The sequence below is a fragment of the Pseudopodoces humilis genome, chromosome 2 (genome assembly GCF_049639895.1).
Source record: "Pseudopodoces humilis isolate 2021_Gansu_Grassland_sample_001 chromosome 2, ASM4963989v1, whole genome shotgun sequence".
NCBI classification, from domain to species: Eukaryota; Metazoa; Chordata; class Aves; order Passeriformes; family Paridae; genus Pseudopodoces; species Pseudopodoces humilis.
The window spans coordinates 99,132,959-99,160,540 of record NC_142201.1 but is presented as its reverse complement, the minus strand read 5'-3'; the positions used below and the strand labels follow the sequence as shown (position 1 = coordinate 99,160,540).

The window sequence follows — 27,582 nt, the reverse complement described above, 5'->3', positions numbered from 1 at the left end:
GCTATAAAATATTCACATCATCATTCTGTCATCCTCTCAACATACAATACATACTTCCCATTGTCATGTGGATACAAGTTATGAAAATATCGGGAAATTAATTCTTCTGCAAAATCACCAGCAATACCAAACAGGAAGATATTTGTATAAACCCAGGAGAATTTCTGCCTTCACTGAATATAGGGTAGGATTTCCACTGACTTGAAAAGAGCTAGGTTCCCATTGCTTATCTAGTTCTGAGGAGTATCCAAGCTTAAAAGCTCAATTTAACATGCCATTGATTGATAAATATATCTTGGGATAATCAATCATATTTACTGTGTTGGGAATCTTCCAAAACATGCAACACTATCTGTGCTTGATGTTATTTTAAATGTCAAAACTCTAGTCCAATAAGTAACAACACTAAAAAGAAAGTTCTTCTCTCCTGGCTAAAGTGTGATCATTATCTTGCAGGATTTTATATTTCAACACCCATCGGACTTGGATTCAGAGAAGAGAGAGTCCGGATTCTGAGTTTGCCTTTGGTCCCTTCAGATACATATTGTCTAAGCTTTTGGTATTGTTTCATAATCCCTAAACCTGTATTTTGTCTAAGAATGTACCCAAAGAGCTTGCTTTCATGAAAAATATTAATCCCACTCAGTGTGCCAGCAACGCCAGCCTGGTTCTGTTTGGATTTCCACAGTCAGTCTCAGCTCCAGGCCTGAAGTTTAATTCCTTCATAGTTTGACTTTTGCAGTTAGCTATAATGTATTTTATACTTCACTCTGCATCCAATATTCATTTCTACACAAAAATAATATTAAGAATCCCTGAAGTGTTTTTTGTCATGAAGCTTAACTAGGCCTTTACAATTCCAGGTGTAATTTAAACATACAATTAATATTATTTTCATGCTTGCTTCAAATTAATCCTAATTTCATAAAACACTATAATATAAAAAGAGAGACATTTTTTCATGGAATTTGACTTTGTTCTAACAATACCAAAATGCTTTTCCCCCTCTAGGTATTTCATGTATGGTGATAATGTTTACCGTTTTAGAATTCGCATAAGTGATGAGCATGGTCAGGAAAAGACCATTTTCGAGAAACAAGGAAACTATGGAAACAACTGGAATTATGGACAAGTAACTTTAAATGAAACATCTGATTTTAAGGTTTGTTAAGCTGCTTTCTTTTTCTTTTTTCATTTATTTTAGCCAAACTGTTACCAGAGTCTTCTGTGAAATGAACCCAAAACTCCACTCTTCCAAAGGTATCATTGGTATCATTTAATAATGCATGCCATCAAATAAATATTAGCATGCAGAAGATTGGAATCCCCATTTGAATTCTCACAGGCCCTTTTCCTACTCTTGAATTTAAAGTATTGAAATTTCAGAAAACAGAAAACCTGACCATTGTCAAGGAAAAATTAATGCTATCATGAGAGCTTTCCACAAAACAAGAGTGTTCAAAGCCTATCAAAATCTGCAGTGGAATATAAAATCTCAATAGTGAGGGTGATGTGAAGCACTTAGCCATGAGAAGATTTAAACTGAAATTGATTCAGATTGTGAATCACTGTTTTCACTAATTACTTAGAGTAATCCACTGAAAGTGTGTTGCAGATGGAAGTGGTTTTGACATCACATGATGAACTTACTCATCTGTAAATGAAAGGAGGAGATTTACTCCAGACAATTCTTTCAGCACCTATCTTTTGAAAACAATTTCTTTTTATAGGTATTTGGGATGTTTTGCCCTGCTACAGTAGTTTTGATTGATTTCTGGCAAGCACTGCTGGAAAGATACATTTAACATCTCAGGAAATAAATGCATCTGTGACCTGGGTGCATCAGATTTCCAGGAAATATGTAACCACATATGATCTCAAGAAGATTGCTATACCTAACTGTATTCCATCATCACTAATTCCTTTTTTGCAGGATTACTTTAAATATGTGGATATTAAGGAATTAAATTCCTCATTTAAATGAAGAAGCTACTACATTCCTTAGAATGAGCCACTCAGTTTGCATAGTGCTGTTTCGTTTTCTGAGGAATTCTGTCTCATCCCCAATGCCCTCCCCTGAGTGTAGAACCAGTGTAGATTACAGTGGAAATAAGAGAATTCAAAAAAAGACAGAATGATACAGCACAGGAAGCTGCAAATGATAAAATTCTATATTTTTTTCCTGAATTCAGGTTATTCTTGATGCCTTTAAAAGGAGTGGTCCCAGTGATATTGCCGTGGATGACATTGGCCTGACGAAGGGAAAGTGTGATGAAAACAATTACGTAGAGCCAACTGCAAGGCCAACTGTTGCTACCACCCCTTTAGTTCCTAGTGAGTAAACACTAAATCACTGTTGATTTCATATTGATGTATTTGTGTTTGAGTGGGTCAAAATTTTCAACCTCAGTTTAATAAAAAACCTCTCATCAGCATTAAAAAGTTATTTTCAGGGTAACACGCTAAGATGGAGTTCCATGCCTCTCCGGATAGGCTGGACAGCTTGATCCAGACCCTTCCAGCTGCAGAGTATTTTAGAGGAAAGCACAGAGGTTTAAGCTTCCCCAAAACATCCCTGTTTCACAGAGCTAAGCAGAAAAATCTCACAGCAAAAAACAGAGAAAATACCTGTAACCATCCTTATAAATCTGGATAACTTACATGAAAGAGATAAGAAAGTTTTTATATGATGTTAAACAAGTCCAAGCACATTCAAAGCAAAAACCAATATAAATAGAGCTTGTGGAAAAATCATTAATATATCTGATGAAGCTTGCTTTGTAATTTATTCTGAAAGTGGATGAAATTTTGGAAGAAAAAAAATTCTACAAAAGGCCTATTCTGACCTCAATAGTGAGAGTGTCCAAATCATTAAAACAAGGGCTGAGAATGTGCCAGGACTGCCTCTTATTAGATTTACTGTGCCTTTCAAAACACAGCTGGTTTCTCTCTTGACAACATATAGTAAATAAAAATGGTCTAAAATTAAAATAATAGTAAGACCCTTCACATTGTATTCATGTTGAAACACTGTATACTAATGTTATTATATGTTAGTTATTATTTTATTATTTTATTTTATTATTTTATTATTATTATGTGTTAGTTAGTATAAATGTTACTGAATACTAATATTATTATTCTCTCAAATCTGTCTCCTCCAAATCTACTGCATCAGGACAGGTAAGAAAAAACCTTCTAAATGTAAGAGTAAAATGATGTTTTAGAGCGTGGAGGTGAAGTTCAACAAGGTGTGTCTGTCAGGTGCGCCAAATTAAATTTTAATAACAGTAGTAATTTCAGTTATAGTTTCTCAATATGAGTTTTGGAACTCAATAACAGTTTTTATTACAGTAATTTTGTGGAGAGATGCTGATGCCTGCCTGCAGCTGACCTTCAGATGCTGTGGGTAAACACACTTCACAAGTTAGCACCAGTCTAATGATTAATGGTAGAATAGCCCTGTGGTAAATAGTAGCTGAGTGCTTCTGAAAAACACCAAAGGAATATCAGACTATAGACCCAATGGTCAAGAAATTTTAGCATTCAAAAAAGGGACATGATAATATGTCTTATAATTCCTTGTTAAAGAGGTCCAAGATACATTAGGGCAGTCTAAGCTGTTGCTGGGGAAAAAATAACATGTTTTCATAATTTTGCTGGGACATGCTACCACATGCTATCTATAACCTGATAAAAAAAATACAAACAAATGTTATCAATCATCTTCAAAGAAGTATGAAATTACTTTGATGAATGTATACAAGCTTACTAACACTAATGATTTCACTACAAATGTCACATCCATAAAAAGGACATAAAAGTATTTTAGCTGAGGCAATTTCCTTCACTAAAATTAGAGCTTCAGTACAAGTCACTGGCATCATTCACAGTGCCACAAAAGCTTCTTGAAATGTAAAAAAAGGATATTTTTGATGGTAGCATGGGGAAGCTGGATTTGCTTTGGTCTTTTGCACAAGACTGTCACCTCACACTTTCATCTAAAACAAAGATTGCTTTCATCTTCACGTTAATTTATAACCTTTTAACACAAACATTGGTGTGGAAAAGACAGTGTTCATTCCACATTTATATAGGTATGTCAATATAAACTGAAGTTTTGGACAAAGCATAGAGATACAGGTCATATATCATTTCTAAAGTGTTGAGAAAATCATCTGTTGTGCTCAACCAAGATTGTTGGTAGTGATTTCTATTAGGTTCTCTAATGAGTAACATCTGTATGAATAACTCCACATGAATTTGTTTAGAGATCACATTTTTAAAATATTATTTCAAGACATGAATAAATTCCATTTCTTCTCTCATTTTTCCATGCTAGACAAAAATCACTACTAATGTGACTTACATGTAGTCAACACCAGATCAGATTTCACATGCCATAATATCCCATTTAAAAAAACAATGTAATCTTTATCTGTTGTTCATGGTATTTATAGAAAATAATCCTCCTTGTGAGCCATATGGCCAAAACATAATATACTTATCAGTTGGGATGAGATTGTTAACAGTTCCTTCTCCTTTCCAAGAGTTCAGCTTTTCTTGCCAGGAGTGATTCAGTGAAACAGAAAGTTCTAGGAAATGGCTGTTGTGAGGAAGTTCAAACTTTTTCTTGGTTTTGGGGGTTTTGGGTTTTTTTTTTTTTGAGCTTTCTCCCAGTGGGATTCAATGGTCAGACTTTTTAGGACTTGTAGATTATGCAATCCCCAACCAAGGGGCTCAGAGTGTGAGATGCATACATCATGGCATCCAAATTTGAGCCACAAGGGATGGGGAGGAGAGAGTTAAACTTTAGCCAAAGTTTGAGGGTTAAAAATAAATAAAACCCAGCTATTTTAATTCAAGGAATAAAACATAAATAATCCCCAAAATAAAGAAGGTAAAGCTGGTTTGCTTTAACTACTATTTCCTGAAGCAAGTGGAGGAGTACTGTTTATTTTTGAACTAAGTAATTGTGAGCAGCAAAAGTGGGAAAACACCAAAGTTCATTTTCATGGTTCATTCAGTCATTCTGATGGCTAAAATGAAAATAAATACTTTCTCAATAAAAAGTAAACATTTTGAACATGAAGTTGACATATTTTGCATGTAAACCAGTATCAAAATTATATATTGAAACAGAATATTGAATATATAAAGTACAGTTAGTTGTGTCCATGTTGTGAATTCATGTATATGCCTGTACATATATTTACAATATTTGCTTTTACAGAAATTTTATTAATTTTTACCTGTAAGTACATATGCATCTTTATGACAAAGGTATTTCCTACTAGAACAGTTGTTTTAAGGAATAAACAAATTATTGTTTTAACCACTGACAAGGCTTAGCTGTAAAAGGTTTTGGGGTCCTGAAGAAAACAAAGCAACAGTATAAGGGGTTTGCGGTCTTTTGCTGAAAGTTTACTTGCTAGATGACAAAAAGAGCTTTAGATTTGAGTATCTCTGGTGATGCTGCAAGAATAATTTGTCCACCAAAAGAGTGGTCAGGCATTGGAAGGGGCTACCCAGGGAGGTGGTGGAGTCACTGTCCCTGGAGTTACTCAGGACGTGGCACTCATGGTCTAGTTGACAGGTCCTGATGGTCCTGTTGATCAGTCAAAGGCTGGACTCAATCATCTCAGAGGTCTTTTCCAGCCCTAATGATTCTGTCATTCTACAATTGATCAGACAACAAGGCATACAAGCAAAGTGCATGAATTGGTTATATTTGGGGGCCTCTCTTATTCTCAACATTTCCTAGCTTTTTTACTACTGTACTAGTAAATGAGACAGATGACTGTATCACATTCTTGTCTTCATATTTCTGTCATGGGTATCGTGTGCAGAGCAGTAATCATGAAAATTAAGTTTACAAATTATCACTGTTATCACAGATTGAAAAATTAAGACAGTAGGTTAATTATGTTCTTGAAATGTTTTCTTTTTCAGCTGACTGTGGAGGGCCAGTTGAACTCTGGGAGCCAAACACTACATTCAGCTCTGAAAACTTTCCAAGCAATTACCCTAACTTAGCTCTTTGTAAGTCATTCTTTTCCAAATCTGCAGGAGAAGTTTAACCATATAAAAACAAATACTCAATCTGTTTTCCAACTCAGATGCTGTCAAACAAAAAAAGAAAGATCTAAGGTATATACAGTGGGATCTTTTAAGTGCATTCTATGGTACTGAAAGGAACCTAAGGAATACATGCCAGCTGATTAAAAAGGGATGAAGACAACTATAATCCAATGGAATGGGTCCAGACAGGCCAATTCTATCCTGCCTATTATGTCAAATGTCTTTATGTCAATGCAGCAGCACTTCCATAAGGTAATGAAAGTCCCCATTTTCCAGTAACCTGGTGTGTTTGCCAGGGAAGTATCATCACTTCTGCTGTTAAATAGCTCAAGTTTTCTAGAAACTAAGAGTATGTGCATGCATTTTGTAAAGAATCCTCTCTTCATTGAATGTTTCTTAACATAGTAATGAGAAGACTTTGTTATTCTACTGACATTACTTGATATAGATTAAACAAGAGCCAGCAAAAGTGAATGCTTCAAGGTGGTCCAGTATGTCTTGTTGATGGATAAAGCAAGGAAGAGAGCTTTGTCATTGCTTCTTAATGAAATTTTAATTATTTATTCCTTCAATCCTGGAGAATTGTGCTGGGATGGTAATCATAAGAGTTTTAATTTTGTGTTTCTGTTCTGTTTGAGATAAGGCTCACATTTACAGGATTCATTCCACAAGTTCCCAAATGAGATTGCTGCCAGTGAGAAAATACTTTTCACTCCATGAAATTTATTTCTTTTACTTTCTTTACAAGATTTCCATAGTATCCACACTTAGATTAACTATGAAAAAGTATAGGCTAAACAGAAGCAAAGAGCTATTTAACTTGAAAGACAGGCTTCTGTGACTGATTATAAAAATTATTTTACTATGAAATGAGACCTAAGTGACAAGACTATTTGTCACATTGTCACAGAAAAGAATGAGCTTTACTGCTTTGGGGAAACTCACAGCTGACATGAATGATTAAAAACACATGTATATGTGTTGTAGAAGCTCAAAATTAGTTTTCAAAAATGTTTTAAGAATGAGAAACTACAGCAATTTGGATCTTGACAGCTTTTAAATACAAGATTTAAACGTCTTCATTTCTTGGGTGATTATCAACAATTTAGGAGAATTTTTTTTCCTTGCCAAAGCCCTTCAGCATGAAAATGGCAGAGTAAATGTAACTACTGAAAAGGTGATTTGTGTGTATGTGTGTGTTACTATTTTCCAGGTGTGTGGTACTTGAATGCTGAAAATGGAAAAAACATCCAACTTCATTTTCAGATTTTTGATCTGCAAAGTATTCAGGATGTGGTTGAAGTCAGAGATGGCAGAGGACCAGATTCCTTACTTTTGGGCAAGTAGCAGCAGTGGGTACTAAAATGAATGTAATCAGGCAGCTGGAGGAAACTGATGGATATAATATCAAGGAAATCAAATTCCTCTCATTTCATTCACATTTTTTGGGCTTCAGAAATTCAGATGGAAAATTGAGAAAGCATACTCTATGTGACATCAGGTTTCCAAAACATTTGCACACATTCAGCTCTCCATGCAATCCGTGTGAAATTAACTTCTCAGTACATCAGACTGTTAACATGTGTGGACAAACACGTGGATAATCTCTTAGCTGAACCTTATAATTCTGTACTGATTAGTCAAACCGGGTGTTGGGGTCTGACCATGACAGTCTGATAGCAGTTAGGTTTGGGGGACCAGCTACATCCCCATGGTGGCAGTATTTGCTTTTGAACCCAAAACATTCTGAAATACATTTGAACAGAATAGGTTGAATGTACTCATGTTTTCCTGGTGAATAGCTGTGTACACAGAGAAAGGCCCACTGCCAGATGTCTTCTCTACAACAAACCAGATGACAGTGATCCTCCGGACGGACGAGTCTACAACAGGGAAGGGATTTCTTGCAAACTTTACTACTGGCTACCATTTAAGTAAGCATCTGAACCTTTGTATTTGAGAGGTTATACCACTGGCCAAATATATTTCAGAAAACGTGGAGATTGCGAAGTGACTCTCAGCACTTGTTCAGTAGAAAAATGCAAATGTTAAAGAGAAAAAGGCTGGTTACTCATCTGTAGTTTATATTTCCTGACATGAAAAGTGATGGGTTTGTTTCTTAGTGTAATTGGAGTAATGTCTAAATCATGGGCAACTCTGTGATGTTATGTGGAAAACTGACTCAGTATTTTGACTAAAAAGCAGTATTTTCAGATGTTAAGAGGGAAAATACTAACTATCCTCTATAAAAACCCCAGGATAAAACATCACTTTGTGAATCATTTCAGGGTGTCATTAAAGTGTGTTTAAATGCATTTGTGAAATATTTACTATTGATGACATGATCTAGGAGAGAAAACTGTATGTGGTAACTGTAATCAATATTTGCAAAATGGTCCTTCTTGCATCTTTAAAAATTTCATCTTCAGTGTGTGAATAATCTTTTAGATATTTGGACAGCAGTGTTACTGGTTCCAGCCAGATCCATTCTGAAAGGCTCTTGATTTTCTTGGGGACTGCAATTAGACTTGTCACTCAGCAATCAACTCTCCAAAATATGCAAAATGAATCATTTTGCATAATGCAAATTACATGGAACACTAATATGCTTAGCAGGACAAATAATTATACTAACTGTAGGGCAAACCTTCACTGAATTAATTAGAGGCTTTGTATTTCTTCTATGGAAGTCTGACAGAAGAAACACAGAGAAAGAAAAATCAGTATGTATTGAGAGATGTGTAAAGTACCATTAACTTACCTGAACAGAAAGCCAAGAATCTAGATTCTTTTTCTTACTTTAAGTCTCAGAAATGGCAAGTTTCTCCCAGCTTGCTTAGCCAGTGGCAGATTTTTATAGATTCACAGTACTATTATTATTATTATTATTAATAATAATAATAATAATAATAATAATAATAATAATAATAATAATAATAATAATAATAATAATAATAATAATAATTTTCTTAATATTTTTTTTAATCTTCACCTCTGGTCTACATTTGTAAAATTAACTCTGTTTAATCCCACTGTGCATGACTGAGGGGTTAGTTTATATGTCCATATGACATTTTGCTGCTTCTTCTTCTGCCTTCTCTCTCGTATTTGTTCAGTCCAACAACTCTCTGCCTTTTTTTTTCAGCTGGTTCAGCATCTTTACTGGGCTAGCCTTGCCCATATTTTGTAAAGTGAAAATTAAGCTTAGCAAGGCAGAATTCTCAAAGTGGCAATTGCCAGTTCTGCTTAAATATATTAAAAAAGTTCCATTTGCAAAAGGATTATGCTTATTCATGATCTTTGCAGCCAAAGGACAGAGACTAATATCATTAGCATTCAGGCCTGAGGATAAATGGATTGTCAGTAAATAAATTAACTTTAGAAGAAAAGCAGATTTTTCCTTGTATTTTATTTTTTTCTATGCAGTGTTGTTTTTTTTAAAGTAAGAATTATTTGAACAGAAATAATTTTTGGCTGTATGCAATATAATAAAAACACTGTCAAGAACTAAGTTCTGTGAAATATCTGTCATTAGTTATGGACATTGAGTGTGTGAAAATCTGGTTCAAGCCTTTTATAAACCATATTCTTCTGCTTCCATTTGATACAGGCCATGCTGATTGAGGAATGAATCATTTTATAGGAATATTAAAAAATCAGAAGTAAAGCAATTATCTTGCTTTAAAAAAGACTTCTAGATAATTACATATTTCTGTCAATAAGCCCAGGAAGGTAAAAGAAACAATTTTTTGATAGAATTTAAGTTTATGACTGTAATACAAATGAAGCCATTAAAAATACACTTTGGCCACAGAAAGAATTATAACTTTACCTTTACTCTCTCCCTTATTTGCTTTAATTGTAGAACTGAATCTGAAGTAGCTTAATCCTACTTTTATGAATGCTTTCCTCTTTCATTCTGTTTACTTTTGTCTCTTTCCTAATAAACAGGCCCCAGAAGTAGACTCTCATCTCTCATTGCCTCCTTTTTCATATGCTTGGCTTGACAGTTTATTGCCTCTAAAATTTGTGCAAATGCTGAACATTTGAAATTTCAAATCTTTAGTCACTTTTGACAGGATTTGACTTTTCACTCCCATGTTTTATCACTTGCAATGGAAGAACACTACTAACTGAGCAACTATAACTAGAGCAGAAGCTACAAGGCAGAGGACCACAAATTTTATTTTTGATTAGCTTATATTTATCTGAAAATTATCTTTATTTTGAAAGAGAGATGGATGGAAATGGAAAGAAAAGGAAATCAAAGGCTCTTCATAGTATCTGCACAGTTTTCTTACGTGAACTTTAAGATCTCCTGTGGACATCAACCTTCCTCACAACTACAGATTTATTTTCCTCTCTCTTGTTTCCCTTCAGGGGCTTGCACAATTGATGAGCATCAGTGTGGTAGTGGGAAATGCATCCCATTGCACAACCTGTGTGACAAAGTACCTCAGTGTGAAGATGCCTCTGATGAAGCAAAATGCAGTAAGTTTTCCTTCGTACAAAGAAATCATAGAATAATTTAGGCTGGGAAAGACTGTTAAGATCATCAACTCCAACCATTAATCCAGAACTGCCGAGATCACTGACAAACCATGTCCCTCAGTGCTACACCCACATGTCTTTTAAATTCTTCCAGGGATGGTGACTCCACCACTTTGCAGGTTGACATCCTTGACAACCCTTTTGGTGAAGAATTTTTCCTAGTGTCAAACACAAGCCATGTATATTTGGCAGGAATTGCCTACGAGAACAGCCACAGAACCTCAGCTAATATAGAATGCTGCAGATGCAGGCAGGCCAGTTTGCACAGCAGTGTCTCACTGAGTTTGTCAGGGCCAAAAAAATAGTCACTTTTCTGAGACAATGTGTGAAATCTGGTCAAGAACTCTGGAAAAGGTAGGAAGCTCCTCCGTGCTGAAAACTGTAGCTGTTTATAATGGCCTCAAAATTAAATGAAAACTCAACACATGCTTCTGTATTCATTTTGTATTTCCAAGTTATACTTGGTTTTGCTGTAATTAACTAGAGTTTCACAGCAGTAAGAATTCTGCAGTGCAGGGTAGAGAATAAACATGTTCTTGATGGAAATTCCCAAACAGTTTTGTGGGTGTGAAGCCAACTATAATAGATGGCACCCTCCAGCCCATCTGGACCCCATGGGGTGAATGGATGGCACAGATTCAAAAGCAGCATACGTTGTTCACTGATATTCCTTTCTTCTCTGGTGAAGTGGTTCTGTCCAAAATGCATGTGCACAGTATATTAATTCATTTTACATAGCAGGGAAATAAGATTCTCAAAAACAATAATTTAAATGTAAAACTAATGCTAAAATCATGTTTGGTCTAGCACAGCAGTTAAACTGCTCCTTCTGACAATCTACTTTGGAGAACTAATGGAAGATTTAAAAGTGGTCTTTAAGCTTATCAAAATTCCATTGTTTTAAAGATATTGTTTTAGGTGTGTGCTTATAGTCCATTGATCTCAACATTTTTTACATGCATATATATAAAAATATACATGGCATATGTAAATACATGCAGATAGATAGATGAAGACACAAATTCATTCCTCAAATTAGTGTCATTGGCTATTCTATTGCAAACATATTCCTCCCTTAAAATGTGTAGAATAAAATTCACTTCAGATTCTTCTTAAGCAGAGAAAACTTGATACTTTTCTTCCAGTCATTGCTGAAGAAGATCTGAACAAGGTAACCATCATCTACATTAAGACACTGTACATTTTCCCAAATATTTATTTTGCCACTGATTGTCTATTACTTCATGACCAATTACCTCACATGAAAAGCCTGGGAGATTTGTTTCCAAAAACCCGTTTAATCCAAAGTTTGTCTAAATCTATGTCTTAAAACAAAATGAAAATTCAATTAGAAACTCTCAAATTGAGTCTTTCCAGTGTTCAAAAGCCTTGCTCATTTTCCTGAAAACAATTTCAATGTCTTCTCAGACGTGGCAAACAAGACAAACCATCTTTTCAAATCCCCCAACTTCTGAAACTTCCAGGGCCTGCAAAGAAATGCCAAGATTCTAAAAATTATATGATATCTGAAATAAGAAGTTGTTGGACCTTCAATGACTTTATCATTCCTTACCAATAATGTATTTGGAGAAGAACATGGATCTGATAAGGAGAAAGGAAAAAGTGTTATAGTTCAAATTCTCTCAGAAAGAGAGGTGTCAAAAGTAATTTGGAGAAATCTTGCAGTGCACACAATTCCAAGATGTTTAAGAAGCTCAAAAACTTAATTTAATTTAATCTAACATTTACCGTTTATTAATCACTGTATATCACCTCTTTCATTCATGCACTCTAGGTCACAGAGGAATTTCTAAAAAATCTAAAATTTTTATTTATTATTGTGGATACTCTTTGTGAAAGCATTTTGGTGGAAAAAGGTTTCCTGCACAAGATTTTTTTTTAAAAAATATTTTGGTAACCAATAAATGTCAATGCATTGCATACTTTTCTCTACTTCACAATGACAAAACCTGTCATCTGCCTGAAATGCAGCTGTAGTTGCTAAAACATAAATGAGACTCTGTTGACTATAATATATAAATTTACTATTTTAAATATTAATAATTTAATATTATAAAATATAAATTTAATATTATATAATAAAATTCTTATTTTATATACATGTGTATACATGCAATTCTGTTGGCCTTACAGTCCAACTTCCTTCATCACTATGCCAATAGCATAAGACTTTTTACCAATAAGTAAATGAGTTTCTGAATTTGTGTTCTGAATATTTCTTTTTAGGGAAAAGTTTTTATAAAAGGACTGGTTTTCAATGGGCTTTTATTATTAGTGTGAATGTTTTAACTAAAACTGCAATGAAAACAGTGAAAACTCATAGCAATCTATTTTTTTTCTCAACACTCATTTTAACCTTATTTCCAGTCAGTATTACTGCGCATCATGGAGATAAAGCTTCACTCATTATTTGGAAACTATATAATGCTAAGAAAAAAATGCATTGTTTAGAGTTGATGGAAAATGTATTGTTTATTGTCTATTCCTTTACATTTGCAAAATACAAGGTATGAAACTCCCCTGTGGCAGAAATATAGGAAATAAGAATAGTGTTTCCTTCCTTTGGGAACACAACATCCTGGAGACACTGGGTTTATTACCTCCATAATGAATTTTAACTTTTTTTGTGTTCTTCATTGACAATAATTAATTACTTTACATCGCATTTCTGTTTGCCTGGGGTTGGGGAGGAAAGTGGTTTGCCACCTATCTAAAATGCTTCTGCCCATTTTGTTCTCCAGTGAGATTACTCAATGGCTCTCTGAGCACCGAAGGGCTGGTACAGGCCAGGATTGGGAAGATGTGGCATCTGGCATGTGCAGATGATTGGAGTGGAGAGATCTCAGAAAGTGTTTGCCAGCTGTTGGGGTTGGGGTGAGTGATAAATATTCATTGTCCTTTGTAACATGTTTGCAGATTTGTTGAGTGTATATTGGCATTTTCCTCCTCATTTTACTGGTGCACTCTCCAAAAAAATGGCAAATGTATCTGTCTCTGTCAAGTGGAGTACTTGGTGTGCCAACAAATTTGAAAGTCTGGCAAACCCTGTCTTGATGGCATTCAGTACAGGATTGATGACTCTGAACATGTCAGGTTGGGCATGAGGATACATATTGGAGAACATTGGGAGAGTGTTGGGGATGCATCACTCTTTTATCACTTTATGTCATCATCTACATCTTCACTTTCTTAAGGATGGCTTAGGAGTAAAGCTGAAGCCAACAGCAGCCTTGGCTGCTCTGCTTTTGTAGTGCTGCTCTTCATTCCAAGTGGAGATAATCACTTGGATATTCTGCTACTGGGCTCCCAATACATTTAATAGCTCAGATCATTAGATCTGAGCTTTTGAGAGAGGAAATGGGATTTCTCTCGAGGTAGACTTAGAGTAGGGAAGTCTATGACAGAAAAATAGATTTGCCTTTAGTCACTGTTCAGAAGAATTTTCAGGGGAAACATGGGGATTGCTGAGTGCAGGGTGTTGCTTTTTCCAATCTATGGTAAAATTTATGGCCTAAATTTTGGCCTTACATCATGTGCTACTCCACTGCCATCCACTGAATAATAATTAGCTTTCCTGAAGTCCTGAGGTTTTTAGGGAATGTTACTCACCTAACTAATAATCAAACTAAATTCTAAGCTTGCCATTCATTATTTTGGTCTCTGACCAAAGAAAGATGCCTACAGGTCCCCTTCTGATAAATTAGTTGTAGGAATCACAGAGTTAGAATAACTTAGAAAATAACCAAGTGTTATGTCAAAAATGCTTCTAATTGGATGAATGTCTGGTTTGTTGGGTTTTTTACTTTTTTCCTTCAGGTAAGTACTGAGGTTACATAAATATGAGGTAGCTACATGCACAAATCCTGAGTGTAATTTATGTATGCATGCATGTAAGAACATACAAACTATGTCTAAATGGGCTTCTTATCAAATACCTTGTTCTTTTGAGTGGCCAGTGGTCTTCTTCCTCTGATTCTTTCTGCCCCTGCCCTGCCTCCTTTCCTTTCTGAACAGAAGTAATTTTGTGGTTTACTGATTAAATTGACATATTTGATAGTTTCAACAAACTTTGCTTTCCATGGTATTCTACCTTTTAAAAAATACTTGATGCTTTTGTCCCCATTACATTCTGCAGCACTATCTTCCAGGTTGTCTCTATAAACTACTCAGGTGCACTTGCTAAAAGAGTTCTTATTATGCTTCCTAGTTATTTCTTATTAATTCCATTTCTTGATTTATTACATATTCCTATTGTCAAGAAAAAACATTTTTAAACCTAACTTGTATCACATTTTCGTAACCTGGGTGCTACTGCAGTTACAGCATAGGACAAAATTCTCATCTCTGTATGTCTATATTTATGTAAGTATTGATATATGAACAGGTGTATATATGTATGTATATGTATATATATGTAACTCCTGTGAGAATCACACTGCTCTGCTTTCCTTGGATCCTTCAGTAGCAGCATATTTGTTAATAAGTGTCACCATATTTGTTACTAAATGGATGCTTGAAATAACAGGTCTTGAGTAGGCTGTATCTCATGCTCCTGCACTGAATTACAACCTAGAATCATGCCTTATTAGAAAGTCAGACTAAAATTCGTCTAGGAAAATTTAGTTTCACTATTAATTGCTTATACATTTGCTAGTCTCACTTGCTGTTTAATTTATGAAAAGGACTGAGCTGATAGGAGTCCACTATCACATCCTGATTATTTATTTATCTGGGCTAGAAGGTTCCTCACAGGTTCTGACAAATCTAACATGTAAATCCTTTTGCCTCCATTTTTCAAATATGTGACTTGCATTTGTGATTTGTACCAAACAAGAAGCCAGTCTTGGGGCATGTTTATCATGCATCTACAAAATCTCAAGCAAATATCTTACAAATCTTCTTAATGAGTCTGGGGTGCAAGATGAACAAATTGATCCTCTGGAGAAACCTGAAAAGAATCCTTTGCTCAGCTTGCACTCGTAGCTGTGTGCATCTGACAGCACTGCTAAAATCTTGTCATCATCTTACTTCCTGGAACCAAGAAAATCACACACTGAGCTTTTCAACATTCCATTGGGCAGATGCAAAACAATCCCATTTCCCTGGGACCACAGCCAGCTGGGTCCTTGCTGAATTGTACCCAGGAATGGGAGTAGACCTTGCAATTTTGTCACACCTAAAAGTCCAACAAGAGTGAGAGTTTAGGCTTTACTCTGAAACCCTTCATTCTATTTTCTTCATGAACTTGCAACATTCTTCAGAAGGAATCGTTTGCTGGTCCCAGCAAAGTTCTTTATAATAGAATTTGACTCTGCCTACGTGGCTTGGCACTTTACTGCTCTCTCAGACTGTCTAAAAGTCACTTCCAGGCTGAGAAATGCAGCAGTAGTGACTTTTCCAGCAGGTGGATCATACTGCTCTCCTGGTGGCACAGCAGGGTTGCTGCACACCTCTTTGCTTCATACACAGCAGATTTGCAGGCAGATTCCAGACTTAATCCTTCCCAGGAGAGTGAGATTGACTGTGTTTGAAGAGCTGACACAATGCAGGTGCTCCCTGTGTATTAAACCTGCAGGTGCTCTTTGTGTATTAAACAAAAGGTTCTCTTCTTGCTCCTGAGATGTGTAAGGCTAAAGGGCCAGATGGGAGGCTGTCACCCCCTCAAAAATTGTGCAGTCTAACCACAGCCATCTTTTTTCCCATGCTTCCTCAAGGGAAAGCAAATACAATTCATAGGTATGTGTTCCAAACTGGTCACAGGAAGTATCACAAAATACATGATGCAGAATAGACAATAAAGTAAATCTGGATATGGGCTCTAAATGTCAAAACCATTTTTCTCACCAATAGTACACAGAATTCTTAGTTAAAAAGCCACTGCTACCATTGCTACAAAAAAAAAAAAAAAGTTACTAGAAGAATAGACTAATTGATGCCTTAAAATTGACTACATGACCTTTAAAGTCCAATCCAACCCAAACTGTTCTGTGATTCTGTGACTCTATGAATACACCCCACTCCTGCTCAATAGCAAACATGACACTATTGACTTATTCCACAGCTACTGATTTCAACAGATCTATAAGGTGAAAATTAACTTATTTTTTTACTCCATTAGATTCTTCATGATACAAAATGTAATTTCATTTCTTTCCTAGATAGTATAGTATAACTGCACCCCTCAAAAAAGCAAGACTGTGATACCCCCAAGGTTCAAATATTACTGCTCTGTTTGGCATTCTAAGTTCTAGCTCCATACATTTAAGAACCAATATTTCAGACCCTTCACTGTGACACAGAAAAGCCAAAGTAAATATTTACTGATGTCAAAAGAATTAATACCTCTTTCAATATTATTGTAGCACAAGAAATCTTAGTATAAGACGCAAGATTGGAAGTAAGTGACCCACATTGTAATCTAAATGAGTTTCAAGCTTCAAAAATCTCCTGCTAAAGGGTCATTATTTGAGGAGAAGAAAAAAAAAAGTAGCTGGTGTTTATTATTCTGTGGTGATAATATGGTGATTATTCTATCAGCATAATCGTTTCCTAAATGTTGCTCTACTGGAGGAATAGGATATATATCTAAAAATACATACATGTCTTTTTGTCCCAGGGATGCAAACATGTCATCACCTGTATTATTCACTGGAGATGGCCCGTTTGTCACCATCACCAAAGGAGGAGGTAGCCACAGCCTAAATTTTACAAAAAGGTGGGTACAGTGGGGTTTCTTCCTCATACAAACAATGTCTTTAAGTATGGTGATGATTATTCATGCACTAATATATAGCTGAAATCCTAATTTATCTCTCTCCATTTACTGTGGAAATGATATGCTCTTTTAGAAAAAAAAACCTTATCTAGAAATCTCTAAATTATGATTACATAATATAGTAGAATTAAGACTACCTATATGTAATATAGAAGAATTAAGATGGAGTGACATTCACCCATAGTTAAAGAGTAGTTGTCACAGTAGGTTCTCTCTGTAATCAGCAAAGAAAAATAAGCACTCCAAACTGTGATCCATCAAGGCATCTCTTGAAATACAATGAGTCACACTCTATGGTCCTTTGACTTTATTGATATAAAATTTGGACACACTGAGGATTGCTAATTTAAGCCATCCACAGATGGATATCTATGTTTAAACAAACTATCCCCATTCAAAAAATGACTTACAGATTTGTCTCCACGTTTACAAGTGAATCATTAAATGGCATGATCCTCAGAATACATTTGATTCTATTCTAACTTTTCTCAGTCCAAATAACAGCTCAAGTGATTCTAAAGGGTGCTACAAACCAGTGTTTTCTTGTAGATTAAATGAAAATGTGATATTAGCCCAGGATTATATCCTCAGGAAATGGTGGGATTTACAATGCAACTCCCAAGGAGAAAGGCTTACCATCATCAATTTAAAGACTTGTAATTATTTCAATTACTGTTTTCTGCTTATAAGAGGGTTTACTGTAGAAATTTTTCTGGATTTCTATCAGAACACTGAGCCAGAAAATTACTGTCTAATTGCTAAAATGCTGAAACCATGTTGAGGACAGCAAGACATGTTCATTCACTTTTCCTTTATAAACATACCACATAGTAATAAAGCAAGAGACACTCCTTAATTTTCTATGGTCTACTATTTTGTCTACAGGAAAAAAAAATTAAAACATTAATACATTTTATGTTCTAATTATACTCTGTTAACCCCAAACATTTATCATTCTCATGGGTGGTGAAAGTATCTTAAACTAATGGAATATCATTGCAAGCTATTTTTCTTTTTTTCTTGAGTGAATGTCTAAACCAGCATTGCCACAAGGTATCTTGAAGAGCAGTAATTATTTAAGGGTGTCTTCTACTATCTATTAAACACTAGAAGTGATTAAAGCAGGAGGAAATGGAATAAATTCATTTATCTTAGTTGTATTTCTGTTGCAGAAATAGATGTCTTCTTCCATGTTTCATCTGGACAGCTGATAGGAATGATTTTGCAGGGTGACACTATTGCAGATTCACACACGGTTTTTGTACATAAAATGAATGCTAGAAAGATCACACAGATTTGATAATTTCAGCAACTGAATTCATTAACTGGTAATCTAATTATAAAATGTATTTCTCACATTGTCTTTGCTTTTTATTCAAGTGCATCCTCCATTGAAACAAAGGAGGGCACATATAATAGGGCTTGAAAGCTGCAGTAACAGAGACAGCAAAAGAATTCTCTGGTGCCCTTAGGTAATGTGATTTTTGGCAGGACAGCTTTGTAAGAGCCCCAGATCCTGCCTTTTAGATATATGTGAGCAGATTCCACAGAGACCAATTGTTTTTGCCAGTTCTAAGTGAAGATCATGCTCACAGATATCCTGACTACTCCAGATTTCTGCCTGGCATGCTGCTTGACAGCTGACACTCAGAGAGCCATGGAGGAGGTTGTTCAGAACATGCCTCTGGTGCCTTTTGGCCACTTCTGAGCTGGGCAAGAGGCAGCTGAGAACTGTTGGGCTGAAGTGCAGGCAAGGAAGTGCTTCTCCTACAGGGAGCTAGCCTCACAAAGAAGGAAAAGCACAGGCAAATGAATCTCTATTGAAGCAACCAGTAGTTACTTGTGGAGGGACAGCAACTCCCTTTACACTGAAAATGTAAAATTATAGGGACAAATCTGACATTTTGGTTGTTAGTGTGGGTAGTTTATGTATCTCCCTATGACAAAGTGTAGAATCACATAACAGACCTGATATACAGCACCACTGACCCCCCACCTTTGAAAGCCTATGAAGGCACAGTGCAAAAGTGTATTTAGTTGCTATGAAGTTTATGCAGAAGATGGTTTTAGTTTCCTGAGGGTTTATGCACTTCTGGTTGTCCTTGATGTTTGTCTGGCTATGAAGGGACACCCTTATGAAGTCAATGCAGATTTTAATACATCTGTCACAGAAAGTGGTGGCTCCACTTTTTAAATTACAGCTTTAAAATTAGGTACCTACCATGAAGTGGAAGATGGCAATGTGGGACTATCCAGGGCCAGAGGAAAATCTCATTTGCACCCACTACAGTGAAGGTTTAATTGGGGAGGTAGTGGGTGGTTACAGTTTCCACTTTATTTCTTTTACCACTGTGCCATTGGGAAATTACTGAGTCACATCTCACTCACAGCAGATACCAAATTTTAGAGCAAACACAGCGAGGGATACATCATTCCCTATCATGTTTAAAGTACCCTTCACCTTTTTTATTTAAAAATGGAATGTGGAAATGCACACTGGAAACAAGCAGTTGGCAGAGCTTGGTTTTCTATTTTCTCTCCTTCGTATTTCTGTGTGTATCAGATTTGATTTGCTAGCACACACACTGTCCCAAGTGTTTCAGATTCATTACAAACCATAAACATAATATTAAAACCTCTGGGCATCAGAAATGCTCGAGCAGTTTTGATCTGTGGTCTTTTGCTCTTCAGACTCTGGCTTAATATCTCTGCTAAATGATTTCTAACCTAGCATATGCAACAATGTATTTTACAGTAACATTATTTTCTTAGTAAAATGATACAGGGATATAAAACTAACCTCTTAAATTCTTTGGCCACACTGATCTCTAGTGGTAAGGTATTGAAAACATCTCAAAAGGTAGGAAAAAATACCACAGGCAGCTATAACTTTATTTAAAATCTGTCATGGATGACCTATTTCCCTAAAACACAAGAGTCTACTTTTATTTCCAAATTATAAACCAATTAAGTGCCCACTGAAGAGGAACATGTACATTTAAAATTGTATAGCATAAAATGTTGTACATTTATAATTAAAATATAATTTAAACATGTAGCATTTGTTATTATACTTAACAGGTTATTACTGCTAAAGTCATGGTCTTTTATATATATGATTGAATAAATTTCTCTGTGTGTGTGTATGTAAATATATTTGACAGAGTTATCTGGTGTGCAGATACTTGTGATTTAATTGCACTTTCATTCTAGAGAGCACTGTTTGGACAACCTGGTGATTCATCTGCAATGTAACATTCAATGTAAGTACACAGAATCCTGGAATATTTCACAAAAAGATCAAATTGTTCAGACCATAAAGCCAAATGTTTATAGCTTGAATGGAAAGGTTAGGGAATGGACTATAAATGCTATACTCATAATGATATAAACACAGGAAAATTTAGTCTTCACTTGATTTAGGTGTTAAGTGTACACTAGAGATGGATCTGCAGTGAAAGCATATGTAAAATAAATGCATAAAAATTCCAGAAGGTCTGAGGAAAGAAAACACCCAAATCCAAGTTAGACAGTTGCATCTTGATTTCAGCTATAAAAACCCAAACTTTTTTCCACAGTATTTTTAAATAGCAGTTCAGATTCTACAAAGCCTTTTTTTCCCAAGAAAATTGACTAGTCTAATAAAATATGCTACATCCTTATAATTTTTTATTTGATTTGATTTTACTTTATCTTAGCTTGTGGAAAACACTTGGTAACTCAGAATAATGGAACAAGGATTGCAGGTGGAAGTGATGCCAGAAGAGAGGCTTGGCCTTGGATAGTTTCACTCCATTTTAATTTCCGACCAGTTTGTGGAGCTTCCCTCATCAGTGATGAGTGGCTGGTGACAGCAGCACACTGTGTATATGGGTAATGTTCTTTTATCTGCAAATTCACTAAGGAGGCATCAGATTGTGAACAAATTGTGACAATATGAAAAATTAACAACTCCTGGTTTAATTACCATGTTTGGAATCACTTGCAGGCTCAGCTAAAAGTTCCTTCACTTTTGGTAAATCCTCGGTCCTTACTTTAATGCAGAGAATTGTGGAAAACAAGCAGCATTTCCTGAACAATAAGGAATTGCACTTTAAATGCATGGTATTAATACTAAGCATTGGTACTTAATCCATAATTATTGTGGGCCTCCATAAATTAGGTGAATCCCTTCCAGTGGTATAAAAGGTGACATCATATCCCATAAATTAAATACAGTGTTCTCCCTGTATATTATCATGGATTGATCAAGATTTACTGTGCATCACTGGAATGAATCTTGATTTATGTGCATTGATTAGGCAATATTGGATATCCTCTTGACAGTGTTATTTGTATCATTCAAAGAAATGATGCATATTGAAATATTTTCTAGGGTTTGCTTTCATAATATCTACAATAAAAAGCAAGTGTTGTAAAAGACATATAGAAACTGGAATGACAAAAATATTAAAAAAAAAAAATTAAAAATTAGAGTAGAGCTTTCACTACAAATAGCTAAATAGTAAGGCAGGAGATTGTGCCAAAATCCTAATGTTGTCTCTTGGCATGACAGGAACTACAGTCCACACAAAGACACTGAAATGGAAAGGATTAAGCCCTCTTAGTTCCCACACAATAAATCCACGACTATCTTGGTACTTCCTTTTCACTTGAATCACCTATTTTGAACTAAATCTAATTTTATCATCTTGCCTTTGCCAGAATTTTCCTAAATTAAAGCTTGCAGTTTCACACCTTCTGAACATTTAACTTGAACACTCCTAGTTTGGAACAAAAAAGCCTCTTGATATCAAACCAAAAGATGAGCAGAAATCAATTTAGTCCAACAATCAGGCTGAAAATGTACTTTTTAAACTATAAAATTATATATAATTTAAGAATAATAAAATATTAATTTCAGCAAAATTTCAGCAAATATTCAAAAATTCAGCAAACATTTAAGTACTCTGATGAATACAGCCTCAAACCAGCATGTGTAGATTAGGAAAAAAGTGCAGATCGTGCCATATTTTGTCTTAGTATATATTTTTTGATTGAGATTAAAAACTAAGAGATTAGTTTTCTGAGTCTATGAGCTGCAGCATTTCCAGCAACATCTCAGACATCTTATTCTTTAGACATTCCATTACAATTTTCTAACTGGGACCAATATTAATTGCCTGCTGGGCAGTCAGCAGTACTCTTCATAGTGTTTAAAAAGCCATGGTAATTTAGTTAATGTATTTTCCTCCTCTGCACCACCATCTGATTAATTCATTATAAATAATGCATCATAAGCTAACCATAAAAAAAAAAATCAGCTATGCATATCTGCAGCATGGATGTTTAAGACAATGATACTCTCACAGAATTCTAAGCACATCTACTCTGTTCTATTTATTTGACAAAATGTGCCAATGTTACAGACTACCACAAGGCTAAATATCAGCATTTTATCTGATACATATTTTTCAAAACTTTCATTAATCATTCCTAATTGTAGATACTGTTGCAACTTCTAGGAGACAATTAAAGCCATCCCGCTGGCGAGCAGTTCTGGGCTTGTATATTCAGTCAGATCTGACACAGCCTCCAGCAGTGGTTGAAAGCATCGACAGAATAATAATAAATCCTCATTACATGAAGCAAACAAAAGACAGTGATATTGCTCTCATGCACCTTCAACACAAAGTGCAGTATACAGGTGAGTTTTTATTTTCCCAAAGCACCCATTTATTCCCATTTATTCTATTGTGCAGAACAGTGCTAAGCCTACGAGGATGGTGGGGAGTCTGCTCAGTACCTCCCGAATATCTTGGCCAAAATGTGAATGAATGAAATGTTTCTGGTGTGACTTCATAAAAACCTGAATACAGGAAAGAGGATGAAATTGATTGCTTATTTCTCATTCACAGATTACATACAACCTATCTGCCTACCAGAAAAAAATCAACAGTTTTTACCAGGAATTAACTGCTCCATTGCTGGCTGGGGAAATACTAAGAATGAAGGTGGGTCATCTGCTTGGAAAATTCTGACATGTATGTAACTGTAAGGGAAAGCTTGTTCCTATTCCAACGGAGTTGCTAAGGTCGAATAGTTTAGAGAGCTACTCCTCCATATGAAAATTTAGAAATTACCACATCCACTATTCCTTCTCTGAAGCAAAATGATAGATATATATATTAGAAGAAAACATGAACATCTAAGTTCATTAGGCTATGAAGAAAGCTTATTACATCCACTTAGAAGTTATGATAACTACTTTTCCCAACATGAAATATGTATATCTTGGTTCCAGATATTGGGTGGGGGAAGACAAAGATTAGTCTTTCTGACAATGTGCAAATTATTTCCCCCAGAAGTCATGAAAACTGACTGCAGTGTGAAATGTATGTTCTGTTTGTATGTCATATGCTCCAGATTTGGAGTCTCTCTGAAATAATAAACATGCCATTTCACTTCCACAGTTGAATACATCGACTTCTACATTAAATTGCATTTAAAATTTTGGGTAGGAATTAATGAAAGAATTTTTTTAAAAAACCTTAAATAACCAAAATTACACAAAGAAGAGGGAGGAAATGCTGGACAACCCATATTCCTAAGCCTTTAATCATCCTCTAGATCTCCTCACAGTGAGTTCACAGTCATTGATTTTAGTAATCTTGATTTAATTATAACCAAATTCAGTCCCATTACACAAATGAAAGACAGAATTCAGTTAACGAGCCCTGTTTAATCAGTGAGTGTGTTACAGGGGCATAATCCTGAATAGTACAGCAGTAAGGCAGGGATTCCTGCTGCTCAGGAGCGTGCCAAGCATGCTGAAACAGGAACAAAAACATCAGAGTTCCCAGTGGGATGCATGCATTTCATGCTGCACGTAAATGTACTTTGTATTTTCATCAGGTTCCCCTTCAAATATATTGCAAGAAGCAGAGGTCCCTCTCCTTTCCAATGAAAAATGCCAGCAATGGTTGCCAAAATATAATATTACTGAGAATATGCTTTGTGCAGGATATGAGATGGGAGGAATAGACTCCTGCAAGGTAAGTAGAAGCACCTCATTTCCACTGCTGACATAAGCCTTATCTAGTTACTGAATAAAATGCTCCCTGATCCCCCACTCATAAAAACCAGAACAATTTCTGTTCATTAATGTAATTTCTACTTACAGTACTTTGTCCATTTAATAATTTTTCAGGATAAAAGTTTGAAAAAAGGGCTTTTTTGTGTCATCTTGGCATAAACAACCATGGAGGGAGATAAATATGAGGACTGGAAAATTTCTGCACTAGGCTTTGAATAATTCCTGCTGAGTAATTCCGTGAAGGAGAGAGGCACATGCTTAGGGAAATGCAGAGAACAGAGAAATAAATACCAAATAAACTGAAGTCTAAGAAATCCTTTATTAAGGGAGAGAGAACAAAGCTGCTTTTCCCAGAATCTGTAGACTCTGGAGACCTTTCCTAAGCAGACACCACAGTATTTCACAGAGGATGCCTTTCTGCACTGATACATGTTCCTGTTGGTTTAGTTTTTATCTATTTCAGCTCTCTTTATAACTCGCTGCTTCTGTTTGAGGATGTACTCAGAGGTGGCTGCCACATGATTTTTCTTCCAGCAATATGGAGTCTGTGGCATGGAGACTGGCTGGCTTTCCTCAAACCTGGGAATGCTCAGTGAGGAGCACTCTCACATAATTTTTCATATTGCCTTGCCCTCCCAATCTAAGCCTTCATCACGTGCCCTAACTTTGCCCTACTTCTTTGTCCCAGTTTAGTCCAGAACAAGGACTGTGTTCAAGCCTAAAGTCCTTTCCCCTCATGGCTTTCCTCTTTCCCTTTTTCTTTCTGAACTTTATACTGGAAAAAAAATTTTAAAATACAAAAGTGAAAAAAAATTCCATGTAGCACCACAGGCTGATACAGAGTACAAGTGACCAGCACTGTGATCAATGACCAGTCAGCCATGAGCAAAGATGAACAACTGAGTCCTGATAGCACATCCCCCTTTAGGCTGCTGTCACAGCCTTTTACATTCTGGGATGCCCTAAAGTTATGGGCAGAAGTATTTTAATGGCTGAGTCCTTACAGAATTCTCTGGTAAAGATCCATTCACAGGGCCTGGAGAGGACACAATTAATACTGGTTCAACTAACTCAATAGACAATGAAAAATAGTAATTGTTTTCTTTCTCATCAAATCAAGATACCCATGGCTGACTCAACCCTACTCAAGCTAAATCAAAGTCAGTCTCTATTACAATGCTACAGCTGCTAAACTATTGAAAAGGAGGTGAGAGAAAAGGGAACCTCTTCTGTCAGTCTTGTTATTTTGTTCTCTAAATTTGAAAATGAAGAAACTCTGGGGTGACTGAAAATAGCCAAAACTGTGTTTTGGCTGAATATATTCAACTGAAAAAAATCCTCTGCATTTACCAAGGCTTTGTGAAATATGAAGAGCTGAACATAAAAGGAATAAGATTTAAAAAAAAAAAAAACTCTTGAAGTCTAGTCCTGTATTGGAAGACTGATGACAGCCAAAGCTCACATCATTTAAAAAATAAAGAAAAAAATAAATTGATCCTTTTAAGGTTGGTTTTTTGGTTTTTTTTCACATGGAAATATTCATACTGATCTCACTTCCTGGTGCTTAGGACATACAGGGTAGAGCATCTATGATTAAGAAACAAAATGAACAAACATCATAAACAGGCTCAGCTTCAGAGTTGACACTGCTCACTTAACTTTTGAATTTGTTATTGCAGGGGGATTCAGGTGGCCCTCTGACATTCAAAGATGGGGACAAGTGGTTTTTGGTTGGTGTAATATCATTTGGCGACGGGTGTGCATTTCCCCAGCAACCAGGAGTGTATGTTCGAGTCACCAGGTTTGTGGACTGGATCAAAAACATAATCTATTAGCTTGATATTTTTTAATTATGGACTTGGAATTTAGATTTTGAAAGTAAGACATTGCATAATGATATAAACGAGGCTGCCATTTCAGCCTCACAGAGAAATAGAATAAATACGCAAATCTTAGTGAGGAAAACGCTGGTAACTTCTGTTTGTTAATAAGACCCATTTCCAAGTGAGCACAATATTTTAAAAGAGATGCTGTGGTTTTGTTAATAAATAGTTTTGTCATTTTTATAAAGGACCTTAGGAAAACAGATTCTTTGAACACCAGTGCATTAACTGCACAGTGGAGGGCTTTACAAAGCATGGGCAGTAAAAAAAAAATGTTTGCAAACTGTAAATGCTGTAGTGGAAAAGAATCAAAATTGTTAATATCAGGTGAAATATGATCTGCTTGATGTTTTTATATTGTGTTTTTTAATGTGCAATTTCATATTAATGCAGAGTCAACTCTTCCCAGCAGTCTCTCTGCATATCAAAATGCAGGTATATGTTCTCTCTTTAAGCTGGGCTCATGGGAGTCCCTCTGCCTTGCCTATTACAAAGGGCTCTGGAATGAGGTATATGGATTGTGCAGAAAGGCTGACCATGGATCACGCTGCTTTCTAATGAATAAACTGAATGTCAGCCAGAAGTTCTCTCTTGTGTAATGTGCTTAGAATTAATAGAGTTTAAAAGGGATTGAATAGAGCTTTTTAGTTTTCTTTCTAGGCAAGTGTCTGGCAATTATTCAAACAATTGTAGAGATGTGCTTGTCCACACCCAACCACAGACTCACAATAACCACAACTTCTCATAAAAAGTGATGTTTTTTAAAACATTTGACAATAATGAGTATCAGCTCTCCCTCCTGAATGACAGTGTTCCTACATTACATGCATTTTCTGTACTGGTGATTTTTAATATATATTTTCTGCTTTGTACAAAAAAAAACTAGCAGGATGTCCCATTACAGCATTCCAAAGTGGAAAGAATACGAAAACCAAAATAAGGGGTTTATCTTCTTGAGCTCTTTTATCAGTTTCTATTAAAATATAATTACTTACTTGTTCAGATGCCTTAAATTCTACAGTGTCTTAGCATAATATGCACTTCTTTATTACTTTTTTCAGAACAGTGCAGGACTTTAATGTATTTATCATTCCACAGCGCCAAAGCTACAAAATGCATTCTCACTTACTGAAAAAGTGTATCTACACACATACACACAGGTGTATGATTGTTGTAATGTATTTTGTTCTTGCAAC

At 35.6% G+C, this 27,582-nt stretch overlaps 1 protein-coding gene across 1 annotated transcript in view; it reads left to right on the top strand.

Moving 5' to 3' along the window:
* The window catches only part of TMPRSS15 (transmembrane serine protease 15), a 52,644-nt gene extending 26,306 nt beyond the window's left edge, over positions 1-26,338 (top strand). The window contains exons 11-24 of the mRNA XM_088051310.1: positions 457-559; positions 1,012-1,162; positions 2,193-2,334; positions 5,953-6,042; positions 7,295-7,420; positions 7,884-8,015; positions 10,462-10,572; positions 13,395-13,527; positions 20,642-20,691; positions 21,127-21,301; positions 22,933-23,114; positions 23,326-23,421; positions 24,323-24,462; positions 26,183-26,338. Coding sequence (XP_087907436.1) covers positions 457-559; positions 1,012-1,162; positions 2,193-2,334; positions 5,953-6,042; positions 7,295-7,420; positions 7,884-8,015; positions 10,462-10,572; positions 13,395-13,527; positions 20,642-20,691; positions 21,127-21,301; positions 22,933-23,114; positions 23,326-23,421; positions 24,323-24,462; positions 26,183-26,338 — 1,787 coding nt within the window. The remainder of the gene's footprint in view (positions 1-456; positions 560-1,011; positions 1,163-2,192; positions 2,335-5,952; positions 6,043-7,294; positions 7,421-7,883; positions 8,016-10,461; positions 10,573-13,394; positions 13,528-20,641; positions 20,692-21,126; positions 21,302-22,932; positions 23,115-23,325; positions 23,422-24,322; positions 24,463-26,182) is intronic.
* Positions 26,339-27,582: the final 1,244 nt, after the last annotated feature.